General features: G+C 37.1%; 2 protein-coding genes and 1 long non-coding RNA gene across 5 annotated transcripts; 2 read left to right on the plus strand and 1 right to left on the minus strand.

Moving 5' to 3' along the window:
- Positions 1–765: 765 nt before the first annotated feature.
- Positions 766–3706, plus strand: LOC113298112. The gene is made up of 2 exons (XR_003333995.1): positions 766–2440; positions 3274–3706. It is a non-coding gene; the product is annotated as an uncharacterized LOC113298112 (long non-coding RNA).
- A 3350-nt stretch (positions 3707–7056) lies between these two features.
- On the plus strand, positions 7057–9871 carry LOC113298129. 2 transcript variants are annotated; one of them, XM_026546804.1, is made up of 11 exons: positions 7057–7277; positions 7366–7449; positions 7930–8004; positions 8088–8130; positions 8204–8261; positions 8401–8568; positions 8646–8708; positions 8800–8894; positions 8980–9061; positions 9151–9261; positions 9384–9871. In XM_026546804.1, the coding sequence occupies exons 1-11, from the start codon at positions 7115–7117 to the stop codon at positions 9522–9524; spliced, it is 1083 nt and encodes a 360-aa protein (XP_026402589.1). In that variant the 5' UTR covers positions 7057–7114; the 3' UTR covers positions 9525–9871. The 2 variants fall into 2 exon arrangements, with proteins under 2 accessions (XP_026402589.1, XP_026402599.1); XM_026546814.1 differs by lacking the exon at positions 7930–8004 and having other exon boundaries at positions 7058–7277.
- LOC113298118 (filament-like plant protein 7) lies at positions 9862–14726 on the minus strand. 2 transcript variants are annotated; one of them, XM_026546793.1, is made up of 6 exons: positions 14311–14726; positions 13931–14024; positions 13698–13839; positions 10936–13366; positions 10782–10842; positions 9862–10697 (listed from the first exon to the last, which is right to left on the minus strand). In XM_026546793.1, the coding sequence occupies exons 2-6, from the start codon at positions 14009–14011 to the stop codon at positions 10170–10172; spliced, it is 3243 nt and encodes a 1080-aa protein (XP_026402578.1). In that variant the 5' UTR covers positions 14012–14024; positions 14311–14726; the 3' UTR covers positions 9862–10169. The 2 variants fall into 2 exon arrangements, with proteins under 2 accessions (XP_026402578.1, XP_026402582.1); XM_026546797.1 differs by having other exon boundaries at positions 13931–14027.
- Positions 14727–16802: the final 2076 nt, after the last annotated feature.

The raw sequence follows: 16802 nt of genomic DNA on the forward strand, positions 1-16802 counted from the left end.
AAATAACACAAACACCAGAATTTTGTTAACGAGAAAACCGCAAATGCAGAAAAACCCCGGGACCTAGTCCAGATTGAACACCACACTTTATTAAGACTCTACAGACACTAGCCTACTACAAACTAACTTCGGTCTGGACTGTAGTTGAACCCCAATCAATCTCACACTGATTCAAGGTACAGTTGCGCTCCTTACGTCTTTGATCCCAGAAGGATACTACGCACTTGATTCCCTTAGCTGATCTCACCCACAACTAAGAATTGCTACGACCCAAAGTCGAAGACTTTAATAAACAAATTTGTATCACACAGAAAAGTCTACAGGAATAGATAAATCTATCTCCCACAGAAATACCTACAAGTTTTGTTCTGTCTTTTGATAAATCAAGGTGAACAGGAACCAATTGATAAACCAGACTTATTATAAGGACCCTCAAGCTCGTCAATGCCATTAGACTAGTCAAGAGACGTTTTAGTCGTTAATGACTCAATTAGTTTAACACGAACGTTAATTAATAGAAATTAATCTAACAACGATTTAGATACGAAACTAGTACTACTGGATTGAACTCGAAGAGCTATGCAAAATGGACTAAACGAACGTGTCGTTCGGATATCGGACGAAGAAGATATCATAAGATTTGTTTAAAAGGCAAAATAATTATTTTTTCAGTTAACCGACTTGGCAGTCCTCATCTTTTGGTCGGGTGCATTTAACAATCCGGTTCGACCTTATCAAAAACCATATTGAGAGGATAAACTCAATTCTCTTTCTTTTCTTCTTCTTCTCGTTTCTTCTTCTCTTTCCTTTCTCTCATGTTCTTCTTCTTCTCTTTTCTTCCCCTCCTGTTCTTCTTCTTCTGCGAATCTGAGAGATGAGTTTGAGAATCTATTCGAGAGAATCATTTGATGAGGGAGATGACGAGAATTTAAATCATAAAGGAGAACAAGTACGGATTTTTAGGGTTCCTGTTTGAAGTGTTGAATCAGTGGAGAATTGAAGAAATTAGAGTTTATATATTCGATTGATGTTCTGAATATCTAGAAGATGAATATGGAGCTATGGTTAGATTGAGAACAATGGGTAGATGTTTAAATGAAGTATTGAAGTTGATTCGGTGATGAATTGAAGAAATCAGTAATTTAGGGTTTCGACTTTGGGGATTCTGACTGGAGGTCAACAAGGAGAAATTAAAGGATCGAGTTTGAATGATTCGCGGATTTGAATTGATGTTGCGGATTAGAATTAGGAAAAAGAGGATTGAGAATTATTTTAGGGTCTTCTAAGGACTAGTGTTGCTGATGAAAGATAGGGATCGATTGTGTCAGTAAGAAGGTGTTAAAGCTATTGTTGGTGTTGATTCAAGACTTGGGAAGAAAGGGTAAATCGGGTTTAAGATTTCAGAATTCATTTATTCTTAAGTTGTGTGTAGTTGAGATTGAAGTTCCTTGGTTGGGTATGCTGTGTATGGATTAGTTTGGTCTCTTAATGAAATTACTGAGATGATTTTAGTTGTGGTGGTGATGATGTTGATGTTACAGGGGAGGAGATGTGTACTGGTGGTGGTTATGTAATTGTTATCTTAATTCTGAATTGAAGTATGTTTTTGTGGATGTTGATAATTCTAGGACGTTTAGATGGCAATGAATTAAGTTCAAGGAGGGTGTTGCCGCTGATGTTGTTATGGTGTGGATGAGTGTGTGATCTCAAGAGACGGGTATGAGTAACTGTGGTTAATGGATCGAGTATGATCTCAATTGAAGTTGCAGTATGATTGAATTACAGGTTCAGTTGACTGGACTGTATTTGTTTGAACTGGTATTGAGATTGCATGTGTCGTGAATAGAGTTGGCGGTGAACTGTGTAGCTGTAGGTAGAACTGTAACTCTTGGAAGGTGGTGTTTGTATAGTAAGTGAATTGAAATGTCATATGTAGTGTGGTTGATGTTGATAACAGGGGTTGGCAGTGTCTAGAATGGATTGAAGTTCCTTTAGATGAATGTTAGGACTTCGCAGAGACTCAAATGAAGATGTAAGTGAGAGGATATTGAGACATAAGCTTGTTCTAGGTGTTGGTGTTGATGATGTTGAACTGGTGGAAATGAGATGTTAGGATTATAGTTAATCTCAGCTGAAGTTTGTATGTGCAGATAACAAATTCCGTAAGAAGAGTTAGACCTGCAGTTAAGAGTTTAGGTAGATATGAAGGTCATGGTGTTGTCTGGTGAGGGTTTTATGTGCTAGTGTAGGATGAAATGATTCAAGTTGAATGAGATGTTATGTGACTGAAGTTTTAGAAAGAGAGTTAATGAATGTGTTGAGATGATCTGAGTTGGCTGAAAGCTGCAATTGCAGTTAGTCTTTATTAACAACGATCGATTCAAAGGATGAACCAGTGGATCGTGTATCTCGAGGTAGGCGTGGCTTGTCATCAAAAGAGGTGGGAATTTATATTTAACTCTTTTGCGATTATTGTTGTTTTCTTTTACCAAAGTTTATGTTTAACAAATTCATGCATTATCCGATTGTGTATTCCTTGCATTGTTTAGTTTTAAATTTCGAAAGTTTTATTATCTCTTTTAATCTTTCCAGGGCGTGGAAAGGAAATGTAATGCTTTGTTTGTCTTTATGATTGTCTTTGGGAAATGAAAATTTCCAACTATGGTATATAGGATACGCCCCTTCGTTATTTTACTTTTGTACTTTATTCGGTGTGGAATTGGCATCAATATTATGGGTGTGTACAGTCACCCACAGACTATCTAGGTGGTAATGGACATCAATATTATGGTGTGTAAATATCACCACAGAAAGTTATCAGGTGTGTAAATGTCACCGCAGAAACTAAAGAAGGAGTTTAGGTCCATATACATGACTGTTTGTTTTCAGTGGTTTAGTTGTCTTTTAATGTTTGGGAAAACATGTATTGTTTTCCAAATCATGCCAATGATTACTTAAAAGTTAAATGTCTTATATCCTAGTCCGAGACTTAGCTATAGTAGACTAGAAATCAAGACTTATAGTTTTGATCACTAACATTGACAAACATGCTTGAGATAGCAACGCATGCGAGTTCGACCGAGCAATGCTCTAACAGTGACTGGCAAAGATTGAATGGTGCTTCTTCCCTGGCTAGGAATGAATACACCCCTGTGTTGAGTACAAATACCTGGAAAAGTTCAGCATTAGATGAAACAAAAGTTAACTTTGATGCAGCTTTCTGCAGATTCAATAAACACAAAAGCATAGGCATAATAAGTCGTGGTTTTGCAGGTACAAGCTATGGAGATAGGGGATGCAACACAAAATCTCTAGATCCTGAACAAGCTGAAGCTTTGGCAAAAGCTCTATTATAAAGTGGGCCAAGGAAAAAGGTGTCACAAAGCTTCACTTAGATGGAGATAGCCAAAGAGTGGTGAAAGCAATTAATGGAACCAAAGGAGCAGTAATCTGGATCAATGCAGGCATAATAGGAGATTCGATTTTTCTTTCAAAAGATTTCACCACATGGAAATGTAGTTTTGTCCATCGTGAAGGAAATAATGTCGCAGATACAATTGTAAAAAAAACTTTATCTTTTTCTAGTATCCAAGAATGGGAACAACAGATGCCATCTTGGTTAACCACAACTTTAGCAGCTGATGAATCTTTGTTAATCACAAACACTTAATATCAATAAAATCCTTCCCTTTCGTATAAAAAAAAAGATTCTCATGAATCAATCCGATTTTGATTCAATTGGTTCATATATATTTCTGTGAAATAGTGAACAATTAAACAACTCTATTTGAAACATAGTTGGATTCATTTGATTATCTTTCATGGTTGATTGATTATCATAGTTGATTTAGAAGTGTTAGATGAATGTGGTTAAGACAAAAGTGTTCATACGGCTAACTTCGGTTAACTATTATTGAGCCAACTCAATATACACGTTTAGGTACGGTTACCCATATCGAAATGAAAGTATATTTCATTTGTGTGTAACAAGCTAAGAGCATCTAGCGGTGGAGAGATATTCCTTTGGTTTTAAGCAGACTTAGCTTGAATTGTAAATCAGGTTTTCATCTTACAGTGAATATTGAATGCTTTGTTACTAAGTCATCTTAGCTTTGATTGAAAACAAACCCTGATTTGAAAGACTATATAAGGGAGAACTCTAGCAATTGGAAAACCTAATCTCGACTCTTTCCTGTCTCCTAGTTGCGACTAGAGTCGATTCTCCTTTAACTAGGTTTTTCCAAAACCATTATAGGTTAACGACTTGAAGACTTCATTTGGGATTCGTGAAGCCAGACCCAACTATTTTCTCTGTAGTTGCGTGATCTGACCTTACTTGTTCTATTGTATTGAGTATTATCTTCTCTAAGATTAACTCGGGATTTGTCTCTGATAGGTAAGATACAAAAAGTAATCACAAAGCTCTTCGTCTCATTCTTTGTGATTCCACAATAACTTCTTCAACTACCATATAGTTAAGTTATTGTGAGGTGATTGATATTTCTAGGCTATTCCTTGGGAATATAAGACCGGATTATCAATTGGTTCATGTTCACCTAGATTTATCAAAAGACGGAACAAAACTTCATAGGTACTTCTATGGGAGACAGATTTATCTATCGGAATAGACTTATATATGAGAGACAGATTTGTTTATAAGTCTTCGACTTTGGGTCGTGGAAACTCTTAGTTGTGGGTGAGATCAGCTAAGGGAATCAAGTGCGTAGAGTCATGCTGGGATTCAGAGACGTAAGGAACGCGACTGTACCTTAATCGGTGTGAGACTTGGTTAGGGATCAACTACATTCCAGTCTGAATTTAACTTATAGTAGGTTAGTGTCTGTAGCGGCTTAATACAGTGTGGTATTCAAATCTGGACTAGGTCCCGGGGTCTTTTCTGCATTTGCGGTTTCCTCGTTAACAAAACTTCTGGTTCTTGTGTTATTTCTTTTCCACATTATATTTGTTTATATAATTGAAATATCACAGGTTGTACGTAGTTCAATCAATTGGTAAATCCAACCTTTGGTTGTTGATATAAATTGATTGACACTTGGGCGTTGGTCTTTGGTACCGTCCAAGTTATTTCTCGTATCAATCAAGCTCACGTATTTCTATCTGTTCGATTGCAGATAGTATTGATAAATTGAGATATAACTCTTTGGTATATTTCTTGATTGAGCTCGCTTTATAAGCTGGTGCTCTCGGAATTGTATTGGAGTTAGTCCATACAGATTGCCGAACGAATTATTGGGTGTGGATGTTATACCCCCACTTTTTCATATAGTATGTGTGGAAGCAAAAGAGGTTTGTCAATTATACGTTTCATGGATAACCATAGTTTGCTACAATGCCCCTGGATGTATTCAAAATGTCAACAAAGAGGTTGTATCGGCATCAGGAAGGTAATTGAGTCGGTACTGGAGAAGATTACGTATTTGGAATGTGAATATATTATTTTTCCTAAAGAAGCACAATTGCTGGAGGATGCAATGAAACAAAAAAAAATTGATCAACTCTGCAAAAACTTCAAACTTAAAGGAAAGTTCGAGTTTGAATGCACGAACGAGAATGAATGTGAAACCCTTGGTTGTAAATATTATATGGAACTGCATCGGTCTATAGCAAAGAAGACATATGGAAACGTTTCTTGAAATGTCATGGATGTCAGTTGGTGGAATGGACTGATTAGGTGTTGTTATGTTTTTGTTTAATCAAGAGTTTGAATATGAACTCATTATGATGTAATGTTCTTTTTGAATAATTAGTACGTGTTGTTGTCGCTATTTTAAGAGTTTGAATGTGATGAATATGACGTAATGTGATACTTGTTATTCTCGCTTTCGTGAAAAAATCACCATTTTATTGAACATGTGCAATAAGCCTTTAAACTATTGGGCGGCCCTATTAAACGAGTTGTACCTCGTGAGGGTTTATAGAGGGATATACCCACAACACCTATCTTACTTCTTATCTTATTTCTTCAGTCTTCATCTGAATCTTCAGAATCAACATCTTGTGCGAGTTCATGGTTATACTCTGGGAAGTTGTTTTTCAACAATAAATAGCAGTTATAAAACCGAAATTTCTTTCCAAACTTTCTTTAGCCAACTCCTCCTACAAAAAAATTTTATCAATTCACACCTTCTCTTTCAACAGTTCAGTACACACTATTTGTAGGTAATCGATAAGTCAGTTATGATTATGGGAGTTCAAGGGGTCATGAAGAGGTATAATACTTTTTGCAGCAATATATACTCTCTCACAGCTGAAGTGATTATGCACAATCTTTTTTGAAGAAAACTAATCATTCATTGGTTGGGATTCCTTGACTTTGTTTGAATTTTTTACGGCATCCGATCCCAAATATTTATGGTATTACTTACTTCAGCTCCCTCGTCATTCTCTATAACAACAACAACCCATGAACTAACAATGGCTTCATCTTCTTCCGTGTTATAATACACCGTAGTTTTGAAAAGAAGGTGTTGTTTTTTAAACAAAAATTTGGACAATAGAAGAGCTTATTTTTTTAGATGGAGAAGAAAGTTGGCCGACCTGATGTGTTTATTGTTGAACGATATGTGATCTATTTATACAAAATAATATGTTTATTGTTTTAACTATAAAACATATCTAAATACTGCAGAATGAGATTGAGGGAAGTGACCATATAACTGTAGATACTGTATAAATAGATTGAGAGAAGTGATCATAAGACTGCAACTACGATATAATTAAAGTGAGAAAAGTGACCATACGACTACAACTACGATATAATTAGACTGAAAGAAGTGATCAAACGACTGCAACTACTGTACAATCATACTGAGAGAAGGTACAACTAACTACCTACTGTAGGGTGGTGGGCGATGTTTCTATTTACCCGCTGGCATCGACGAGTAGGGCGTTGAATGAGGCAAATCTTGACCCACACGGACCGCCCAGTGCTCACCAAACCCAAGTGAATTGCGTCGTGCCCACTTGATATAGATGGTAAAATGGTAAATAACCTCAGAAGTGGATAACAAACAAATTTCTAGTGACTAAAAGTGTTTGAAAAAAATCCAATTCTGAAATTCTTTCTCACTCTCTGCAAACTTTTGAAGAAGAAATGAAAGTTCCTGGGGGAATTCTATCGAGTAGGGTTTCATCATCTTCAACCACAACAACTACTACTTCAGCATTCCCCAAGTTGTTTCTTCACCGCCACAGCCGCAGTAAAAGTGCCAATACCGCTGCTAATTTCAGATGCTCATATTCAGCAGCAACTTCTGGTTTTGATCTCTCTTAGATATCTGATTTCAATTGATTAGGTTTTCTATTGGATAAATCTGGTTTAAAGGGAAATGAAATGAAATGCAGATCACATATCATACATTAAAGATGTAGCTGCAACGCGACCACCAGAACATCTCAATTCTTTGTTGAATATGCTTCAATCTAAAGGTACTACTTGTTTCCTTGGTTGTTGATAATAAAATTGAAACTTAACCTAATTTGTGATGATCCTGAACCACTCCATTCATTGTCACATTGTTTTGAAATATACACTGTCTTCTATGACTGCGAACTGAGATATTTCAATATCTGACTTGGTCTGTCTAGGTTAACATTAGTAACGGTTGAGAGTTTTTTCTATTGTTTTGAAAATGAGGTAAAGAACAGCTTCTTGGGATCATGAAGTGTGTTGGTAGAAATGTAATGCACACTTCAACTTGTTGTTGTAAATCTTAGCTGTTTCAACTTGAGTTCACATCTATTTGAATGTGTAGTTAGCGTAGTCTACCGTACCTACCACAGGTTGATTTGAGTATGTAAACAAATTAATCAATTTTTGTTATGCTTGGATAGCCCTCAGTGAAGCACTCTCAATTGAGTCCCTGTGATCCCTTGATTAAAATTTGAGGTAGTTTTTTTTTTTATCAGGTGAAACCATTGTCTCTCCTGGAGCAAGAAAAGGGTTAATCCCTCTTGCTATTCCACTATCAAAAAGCCAGTCAGGTTCAGATCACACACATACCATCAATATTATAAGGGGAGTATCAATTTATCATCGTTACTCTTATATGTTTTTTCTTACGCAGGCACTATCACTGCATTGTTGAGATGGCCAACAGCTCCACCGGGGTAAGAATAAAATATTTTTGTATGTTTCAGTTTGTTTGCATCATTTATCCTCGTCTTACTGCTTTGGGCATAGGATGGAGATGCCAGTTGTGGAAGTCCGTCAGTACGGGGTGTGGCTTTTAGCCAAGAATGTGAGTATAAACCAAAGAGATGTTATTTTGCATCAAATCAGTACTGTTTTACTGTGGCATTTTACAGAATCTTCAGGCATTTCTTGGGTACAGAGTCTACAAACTAGACTGATGTCTTTCTTTGGTTCTTCACATGCAGGTAGATCAATACATTCATAGAATTTTGGCCGAGGCAGATGCCAACAACCCTGCAGACAGTAGCAATGAGCTATTTGATGCTTCATCTGAGGCTGGTAGAAAGCTTTATAGGAGGGGTGACTTTTCTGAATCTAAGCTTCCAAATCTTGATGTCTACCTTTTGAAGAAGGTAAAAAAGAGGTACCTAAATTGTGCAACACAGGAAGCTACTACCTGAATGCCCATGACCAATTGTGTATTTCTCAGGTTGGCATGTTCCCGGACATATTAGAACGTAAAGTGATGCAACATTTTGAGAAAGGCGACCATGTGAGGACTTCAGTGAAATCCTTGATTTGAAAGGATATTTTTTCGTTTTTGGGGTGTACTTCCCTCAATCACTTTAGTTTGTTGTTGGAAGGTTTCAGCGATGGTGACTGGGGAGTTTTATACGAACAAGGAGCATTTTCCTGGTTTTGGACGGCCTTTTGTGTTTAATGCAGAGGTTTTGCTAAAGTTCGTATAAGTCTCTTCTGCGTAGTCTTTGTGGATGGCAGATTCAACATTTATCACCACTAATCTTATCAATAAATCTTTGCAGGGTTGGGCGTAACTTAGAAGCAAAGGATGCTGCAAGAGGAGCACTAAAATCACCATGGTGGACGTTGGGATGCAGATACCAGGTACTGGATCCTTCAGAAGTTTCTTACTGTTGGTCCATTTTTATGTGCATGTTCTCTGCCTCTAATTGTTTTGGGTTCTTCCTGTTCAGGAAGTTGCTGAGATTGCAGAATGGGAAGACGAACAAATTGAGTTCATAAAGGAGAAGGTGTCAGAACAGGGAAAACAAGAAGATCTCCAGAAGGGAAAGGCCCCAGCACAGGTCTAACACAGTGGAATTGTATCCCTTAAAGTTGAAATGTATTGCGTGGATATTGAGAATTGAGATAGGAAGACCGTTGGATTCCAGTATTTTTCTCACAGATTCATATTGATTTTGTGCAGGTGTCCTTGGATGAAGCTGCATTTTTATTGGACTTAGCCTCCATAGATGGAACCTGGTCAGACTTTGAGCAGCGAATTGCTGAATGCTACGAGGAAGCTGGACTTCATGACATATCAAAATTTGTTTTGCACAGAGATTGAGGCTTGAAGAGAAGTGGGTTTTGCATTACTTTATTGCTGATATAGTGATGAAATATATATAGCTTATCAGCTTTCACAAAAATCTTTTAGATTGTTTTATATCCCAGAAGTTAATCACCAGAAAAAATGTGACGGAATTTTGTCTTCTTTATCTTCATGACATTGATATTAAAATTTTATTTTTGAATATATTTTACCCTTTCTACTGTAATACAGTAACTTGAGAAGAGCTGTTTTAGGCTTTAGTATACCTTTAGAGGATACATATGAAAAGGTTAGTTGCACATCCTGTAACCAATATTTGAAACTTTAAAATGAATGCAATCCATCACACAAGTATGAGCTCACACTATGTCAACTTTTTTATTTCTGTTCTCAAGCATATACACTATTAGATGTGTACCTCACCAGTACGTACATATAAAGCACCATATGAATAGAACCGATTAACTTTAAACAGCTCAACTGCATCACCCAATACAAACAGAAGTCTCTCCCTTTTGCAATACACTACCTAAATAGTTTGTGTTATTAGAGATCAGATAACAGTGGGAATTGACATCTATAAAATTAATTGTAATAGCATTGCCCAGCAACGAGCAGAAATCTCTTTTCTGCAGTATACTGCATCAGTAGTTTGTGTTATTAGAGAGCAGTGGGGATGGACATCTTCCGACTACCAGTTTTCCTTCTCGACAAAAGTTTCCGCAGAAAACCACCACTGCCGCTGTTTCCGGGTTTCTTACTAGGAATAATAGCTAGAGACATTTCAGTAGACCTCTTGTAATTTGTTTCGTTTGAACCAAGGTAACCTCTGATGGACTTCGATGAACTGTTGGGATCAATGTGGGAATCTTTGAGGCCACCTAAAGGTGGTTTTCGAGAGTCTGTGGTGCATATGATCTCTTTCATCATGGGGGAATTAGGATCATCTTCAACTCCGGTTTCATCGTCAGCTAAAATGTGATTTAGAAGAGATGGGCGTTGATTGTTCAAATTCTTGTTCGTCATGGTTGTCTTGTTGTTGGTGGTCGCGGCAGTGTTGGTAGAAGTAGCATTCTCCAAGAGAGTAGTGTCCTTTGGGTGAGCCAATGCCTTCAATTGTTTACCTAGATTGAAGATGGTTGCTTGACACTCTGCCAACTTTTCTGAAGCTGCTGTAATTTCCCAGTCCTGTGACAGAGATCTCTCACAACTTGTTATACTCATTACTATCATCAAATAATCATATTAGTAGAGAAGGGAAGGGAATCTTACAGTTTTGAGTTGCCTATTGTTTCTCTGTGCATCATACTGGGACAATTCCTTCTTAGTCAGACTGTGAATTGCATATGTGACAAGTATGAGATGATTTTATAACAGATAAAGAGGTATCTATACATAAAGGAAAAATTTGATATCATTTCAGTACCTTGCTAGCTGCAGTTGTAACTCGAGGCATGATGATTCTAGCTTTTGACAACAGGTGCTTCTATCTTCCAATTCTGCTTCAAGAGATGAAATATTTTGGCGAGCTTCACTTAACTCGACAGTGGCCACCGAGAGTTGGGTATTGAGATCCTCTTCAAGCAACTTGTGGCTTACAAGCTGGTCTTCAACCATCCCCTTTGACTCTCTTAATGTTGCTTCTATAGATTGCAAACTTGAAATGCTTTTCTCTGAATCTTGCAGTTGAATCATCAATTCTTCTATCTTATTAGTTGCTGACTGAACCCTTCCCTCCAAATCTTTCTTTGCTACCTCCTTCTCTGCTATCTCTTCCTTTAGTGTTCTGTTTTCTTCTTTCAATTTGGATTGCATTTCCTCCATCTGATGTATTAAAGTTCGCTCCTTCGAAATAGCAGATGAGAAAATACGTGGGGACTGGTTATCATTTTCGCTTTGCGACTCATCCCAATCAAAATTCTTTTTCATTGTGTCTCTCATACTTGAAACGTCTTGAAGGGAGAAGCAATGGTTCATTGCCCAGTCAAATGCTGAAGTTAGCTCTGTAGCAAATTGTTCAAGATCACTTTTACCGTTCAAGAGATCATTACAAGTAAGAGAGAACTTACGCAGAACAGAACTGAGTTCAGAATTTTTCCATTGGAAAACACGAACCATGTAGCCTGTAGATGTTGCTGCATTGTCATATGGGAATGAACTCCCATCATTTCTTGGTAAGTTGTTTTGGTCATTGTAATCAAGTGAAGATGGTTGACTAATAATCCCTTCAATAAGCTCGATCAGTTTACGAAGTGATTTGCTTAGACTTGATTGAATCTTCTCTTCACACACTTCCTTCAGGGAGATATCTGCAGCAGACGCTTGATCAGAATCCACTGCTTCTGATGCATTTTGAGGTTTCCATGCGATGTAGCCGCTAATATTTGGTTGTTCTGATGCGCTTGAAAGGCTCAAATTCTTATTTACATCAATAGCTTCATGTTCACCCTGAATACTCGTGCAGCTGGAAGCAGCTAGGATATCTGCAAGAATGTCATCAACGTTTCTCTGTGTGACACGTTTCTGCTCGAAGACAATTCTCAAAATATCTTGGATCCACCCAGGATATTTCAGGATGCCCTTATGCATTTTATCTGTAAACCCAGAGGGACTGTCGGTCACTGGAAATAGCTCCCTACTAGTTCCTTTCCTCACTTCTTTTTCCTGGTTTACTGTAGGTGTGTTGCTTTCATCGGAGATGTGGGAACTTCCTAAAGACTTGTCCACAGAAACTATTGCCATTTTTTCCATCTCGGCGAAGTCATCCATAAGACTTAAGTCTGAACCTCCAAAACTTTTGCTCGATTGAGACCCCCGTGACTTATCATTCTTGAAATGATTCAGTTCAGAAATTAGTGCAGGACTAGCCCATGATTCAGCATCTCCATTGCTCTTGTCCTCGACTATTGATGTTAAGGGGGATACTGGAGAATTCCTTGCAAGCTCCATAATTTTCTGACTTTTCGACAATTCTGCAAGCTGAGTCTCAGCCTGAGATAAATTGGAAGCTGTCCGTGCACATATGAGCATTGAAGACTCGAGTTCACTGTCTTTCTTCAATAAAGTTTCCTTGAGAGTTCTGTTTTCTTCTTCCACGGCACATAATCTTTCAATCAAATAATTAGTCTGCTTGTTTGGACTACCCAGAGAAATCTCCTTCCTGAAGTCCTTTACCATCGAACCCCCCATTGGAGGAACTGACTTTCTCCTTGTATCAGTTGCTTCTCTTCCTAGCAGTTCGACTTCAGTTTTCATTGTTGCCAACGCAGCAGGTCCTGGCAATCGTTTTCGAACCAGGATACGCAATCTTTGACACTCCGATTCTAACTTGGCAATCTTCTTTACGCTTTCAAGGTGTAGCTTCTGAGTCGCATCGGCTGTTCGACGATTGAAGTCCCTCTCTTCGTTTCGAATCTCAAGTTCCTTCTCAATAATGCAAACCTCATATTTCAGAGAAGCATTTGTTTTTTCAGCGGAGTTAAATCGAGACATTAATGCATTAAAATCTGCTTCTGCTTGGAAGTTGCGTTCATTAAGCTCTTCGATCAGAATCTCCTTCTCATGAAGAACCTTACTTAGATTGTTATACTCAGCAATTAAATTTTCAAGGCTCTTATTAGCTTCTGCTATCTTCTCTTCTAAAATCATCTTCATCTTTTCACTTTCTTTCCCTGTCTTCACAATAATATCATTAATTCTTTGCTCCTTCTCCTCCCTGACAAATCGTAACTGCTGCATACATTCCTTTAAAGCCGCATCCAAATGAGCTATTCTTTCATCTTTCATATCCGTCTGCTGTAAGGCTTCATCCAGTTGTTGCTTGAGAGATGACGATTCTGCTTTTTCCTTTTCCCAGCCTGGATAATACAATTGATTTACGGGCAAGATCAGTATATTGGAATGAAAGAACAAGACTCGCTATAGTACTCAAAAGAATAATTACACCAGTACGAATTTAGATGACTCCTACTAGCAAAGACATGATCTTTGGATTGAATTGACAAGATTCATTAAGCAGCAGATTCATTACCCAGCGATAGATATATTGTTTCAACGACTGATTACAGCATCAGTCGTTGTTTCAGCGATAGATAGGAAGCGATGACATACATGCATAGCAACTACACGACTTGCACATATAAACATGTTGGTAGCTACTTAAAGCAGTGAGAGCAAAATAAAAATGACCTGCAATGGCTTCTTTGGCGACTTCCTCATTCTTTACTGCAAGTTGGCTTTTAGTATTGCATTCGGCGAGGGCAGAAGATAGTTTCTGGTTCAAAATTTCCACAGATTTCTCCAATTCAATTATATTTTCATTCATAAGTTTCTGCATTCAAAACAAACAAACAATATTGATAACCCAAACAAGATTAAAAAATGATGATTGGAAATTTAATGAATCTCAAATTCTCATTTACTTCTTCTGCTGGAACTTTATCGCCTACAGATATAGTTTTCTCTGAAGATTTCTTCCTCCATGGCCATGGTTTGTGGTCCATGATTTTTCACAAACTGCTAAAAAAAATTATGAAGAAAACAAATTACTCTTTGAGGTAAAGTTCTTAGATACAGATAACCCAAGTACAGATTTTCATGAAACTTTTAGAATTACAGCAATTTCATGGAGAATTCTTGACCAAAAATCACATGCATTTGAAGTTTGAAATTAGTTCTCAACTCATTTGTACAAAAACAAAACAGAAAATTAAATAACTTATTACATAGAACATCCAAGTCAAAACTTGGTAGAAAATTTCTATTTAGAATTTTTGGAGGAGGAGTTGTTCATAATTCTCACCTAAAAACGGTAAACAATATTATTAATTACTGAAATTATGAAGCATCAAAACAGTAAGACATGAACACCACCGACAAGAGAAGCAGAGTGAGTGGAGAGTGAAGAAAAAAAGGTAAGAAGAATGAGAAATTAGCTAGAGATGAAAGAAACTTGGCATGATTATCATCATCACCTCCACCTAACAAATGTGAGGTAAAATGAAGACATAGATAATGGGATTCAGACTTTTAGTTGGGATTGCATTTTCATTGTTCATACATATTATAGTATCAAGGGGTTTTATGCACAGGAATTAGAAGAGGAGAAGAAAAAGAGTTGGATTGATAGACTGTTGATGGAGAGAGATTACCATAAAAGCAGAAACCAAAGAAAAAAAAAAGAAAGGGAGAGAGAAAGAGGGAAAGGAGAAACGTCCTATCGTGTAGAAGTGAAGTCAGTCCCCTTCGCAGAGGTGTAGGGACCGAGGAAGATGAAAGTCTTAAAACCAACGAGATGGAATATATAGCTAACTGGGCTTTTTAGGTGAATGAAACCAAGAAAGTGATACGGCGAAGAAGCACAACTAAAATAAATCTGCTATAGGGTTAGCAAATTTCACAAAATAAAGAACCATAATATTGGGCATACCAAAATCTTTCATGGCATACTGAATGAAGACAAAAAAAGATTGTTGAATAGCAAAATCAGATAACCCCTTAACCCAAATTTTTTTTAATGGCAAATCTACCCTTTACGTATTAGTGTTAATAATCTTGATTAGTGATTAAATATTTTGTTTAGTGATTAAGATAATTTTCAGAATTATAAGAGTTGTTTAGATGAAAAATTTGAGGAAAAAAAAAATCAAAGTTTTGGTTTGGTTAAGAAGGAGAGAAAGAGAAGGAGAAAGTGAGAAAATTCTAATTCTTGATTCAATGGAGGATGAGGAGGGTCATCATTCATCTAAAAAACCTAGGAAAATACACATCAACTACAACAATGATCCAGAAATGGTTGATTTCTTAGATTATGAGAATGATTTTACACCCACTCAAACTCAAACACAAACTCAAGATGATGATTTTTATGAGCCAAATCTTGATGATGAATACATTGATGAGGAACCCAATTCTTCTAATACACAGGTACACTTATATCCTATACTTAATCTCACTTCTATAGCTCTCAATTATCAAAAGTTAGGTTTTTTGAATCATGGTTCGGCGAAACAGGTTGAGGTTCGGCTCACATCTATGAGCCGAATCTACCATTGATGAACGGTTCGGCTTACTGAATCTGTTTACTGCATGCGCCGAACCTATAATTTCCAATTCCAACCCTTTTGCTAGACACTAGTTCGGCTTATATGAAAGTTTCATAGTAAGCCGAACAACATCCTGAATAGCCCGGAATAGAATTACTAATTCGGCTTACATATCCAAAATCGTATGTGCCGAACATAATTTTTTAATTTCTAGGTTGAAATATTTTTACTGGTTCGGCACATATGGAGAATATCGTATCAGTCGAAACCTCTTATGTTCAAGGTTCGGCACATAGTTTGATTATAGTATGAGCCGAACATAAATTTGTAAATTTTTGGGTTAAAATATTGTTCGAGGTTCGGCACATATTGAGGATATCGTATAAGCCGAAACCTCTTATGTCCAAGGTTCGGCACATAATATGATTATCTTCCGAGCCGAACATAAATTTGTAAATTTTTGGGTTAAAATATTGTTCGAGGTTCGGCACATATTGAGGATATCGTACAAGCCGAAACCTCTTATGTCCAAGGTTCGGCACATAATATGATTATCTTCTGAGCCGAACATGCATTTGTTAATTTTTGGGTTAAAATATTGTTTGTGGTTCGGCACATATTGAGGATATCGTACAAGCCGAAACCTCTAAATGTTTATAGTTCGGCACATAATGTGATTATCGAATGCGCCGAACCTTGTTATTATATTCCCTTTCTAGTGTTTAACCTTGTGATATTCTTTGTAGATCGTGCTTGGACCCATGGAAAATCAACCTGATCCAGTAGACATAATTCACGAGGATACCAAGGATCACTTCCAAAATGATTTGGTATGTAAGAACCTTTTGCTTACCTTAATGTTGTCGGAATATTCCAAAGTTTTGCTTACTAATTACTTTTTTTGGAATGAACGTAGATATGAAAAACTAAACCAGAAGTTCTGGATTGGCTTGAGGAACACGCGATGAAGATAAATTGTGTACTAGTTAAAGGACAACAAAGCCGATGCGATCGGTTTGAAATTGAAGGTGTCCATAACCAAACCCAGCACAATTAAAAACAAAGTTGAGCACCTAAAAGCAAAGGTGTTTGCAACACCATAAAAGTGTACTTAAAACTTAAGAAAAACATTAAAAGGAAGTTGGAAACATAAAAGGACATTTAACCACGACCCCTCTTCTTAGTGGTAGGCTTTTGTCCGGGTTTCTCGAGTCCTTCTCCTTTGTTGATGATTGCATCCCACTTTTTG

Source organism: Papaver somniferum, chromosome 1, assembly GCF_003573695.1.
Source record: "Papaver somniferum cultivar HN1 chromosome 1, ASM357369v1, whole genome shotgun sequence".
NCBI lineage: Eukaryota > Viridiplantae > Streptophyta > Magnoliopsida > Ranunculales > Papaveraceae > Papaver > Papaver somniferum.

Bases quoted from the DNA above. Each gene is read 5' to 3' on its own strand.
- LOC113298129 (XM_026546804.1), top strand. From the start codon at position 7,115: ATGAAAGTTCCTGGGGGAATTCTATCGAGTAGGGTTTCATCATCTTCA. The intron at 7,278-7,365 runs GTTTTGATCTCT...AATGAAATGCAG, and splicing joins ATATTCAGCAGCAACTTCTG to ATCACATATCATACATTAAA. The intron at 8,262-8,400 runs GTGAGTATAAAC...CTTCACATGCAG, and splicing joins TGTGGCTTTTAGCCAAGAAT to GTAGATCAATACATTCATAG.
- LOC113298118 (XM_026546793.1), bottom strand. From the start codon at position 14,011: ATGGACCACAAACCATGGCCATGGAGGAAGAAATCTTCAGAGAAAACT. The intron at 13,840-13,930 runs GTAAATGAGAAT...TTTTGAATGCAG, and splicing joins ATAAAGTTCCAGCAGAAGAA to AAACTTATGAATGAAAATAT. The intron at 10,698-10,781 runs GTAAGATTCCCT...TCTCTGTCACAG, and splicing joins ACAATAGGCAACTCAAAACT to GACTGGGAAATTACAGCAGC.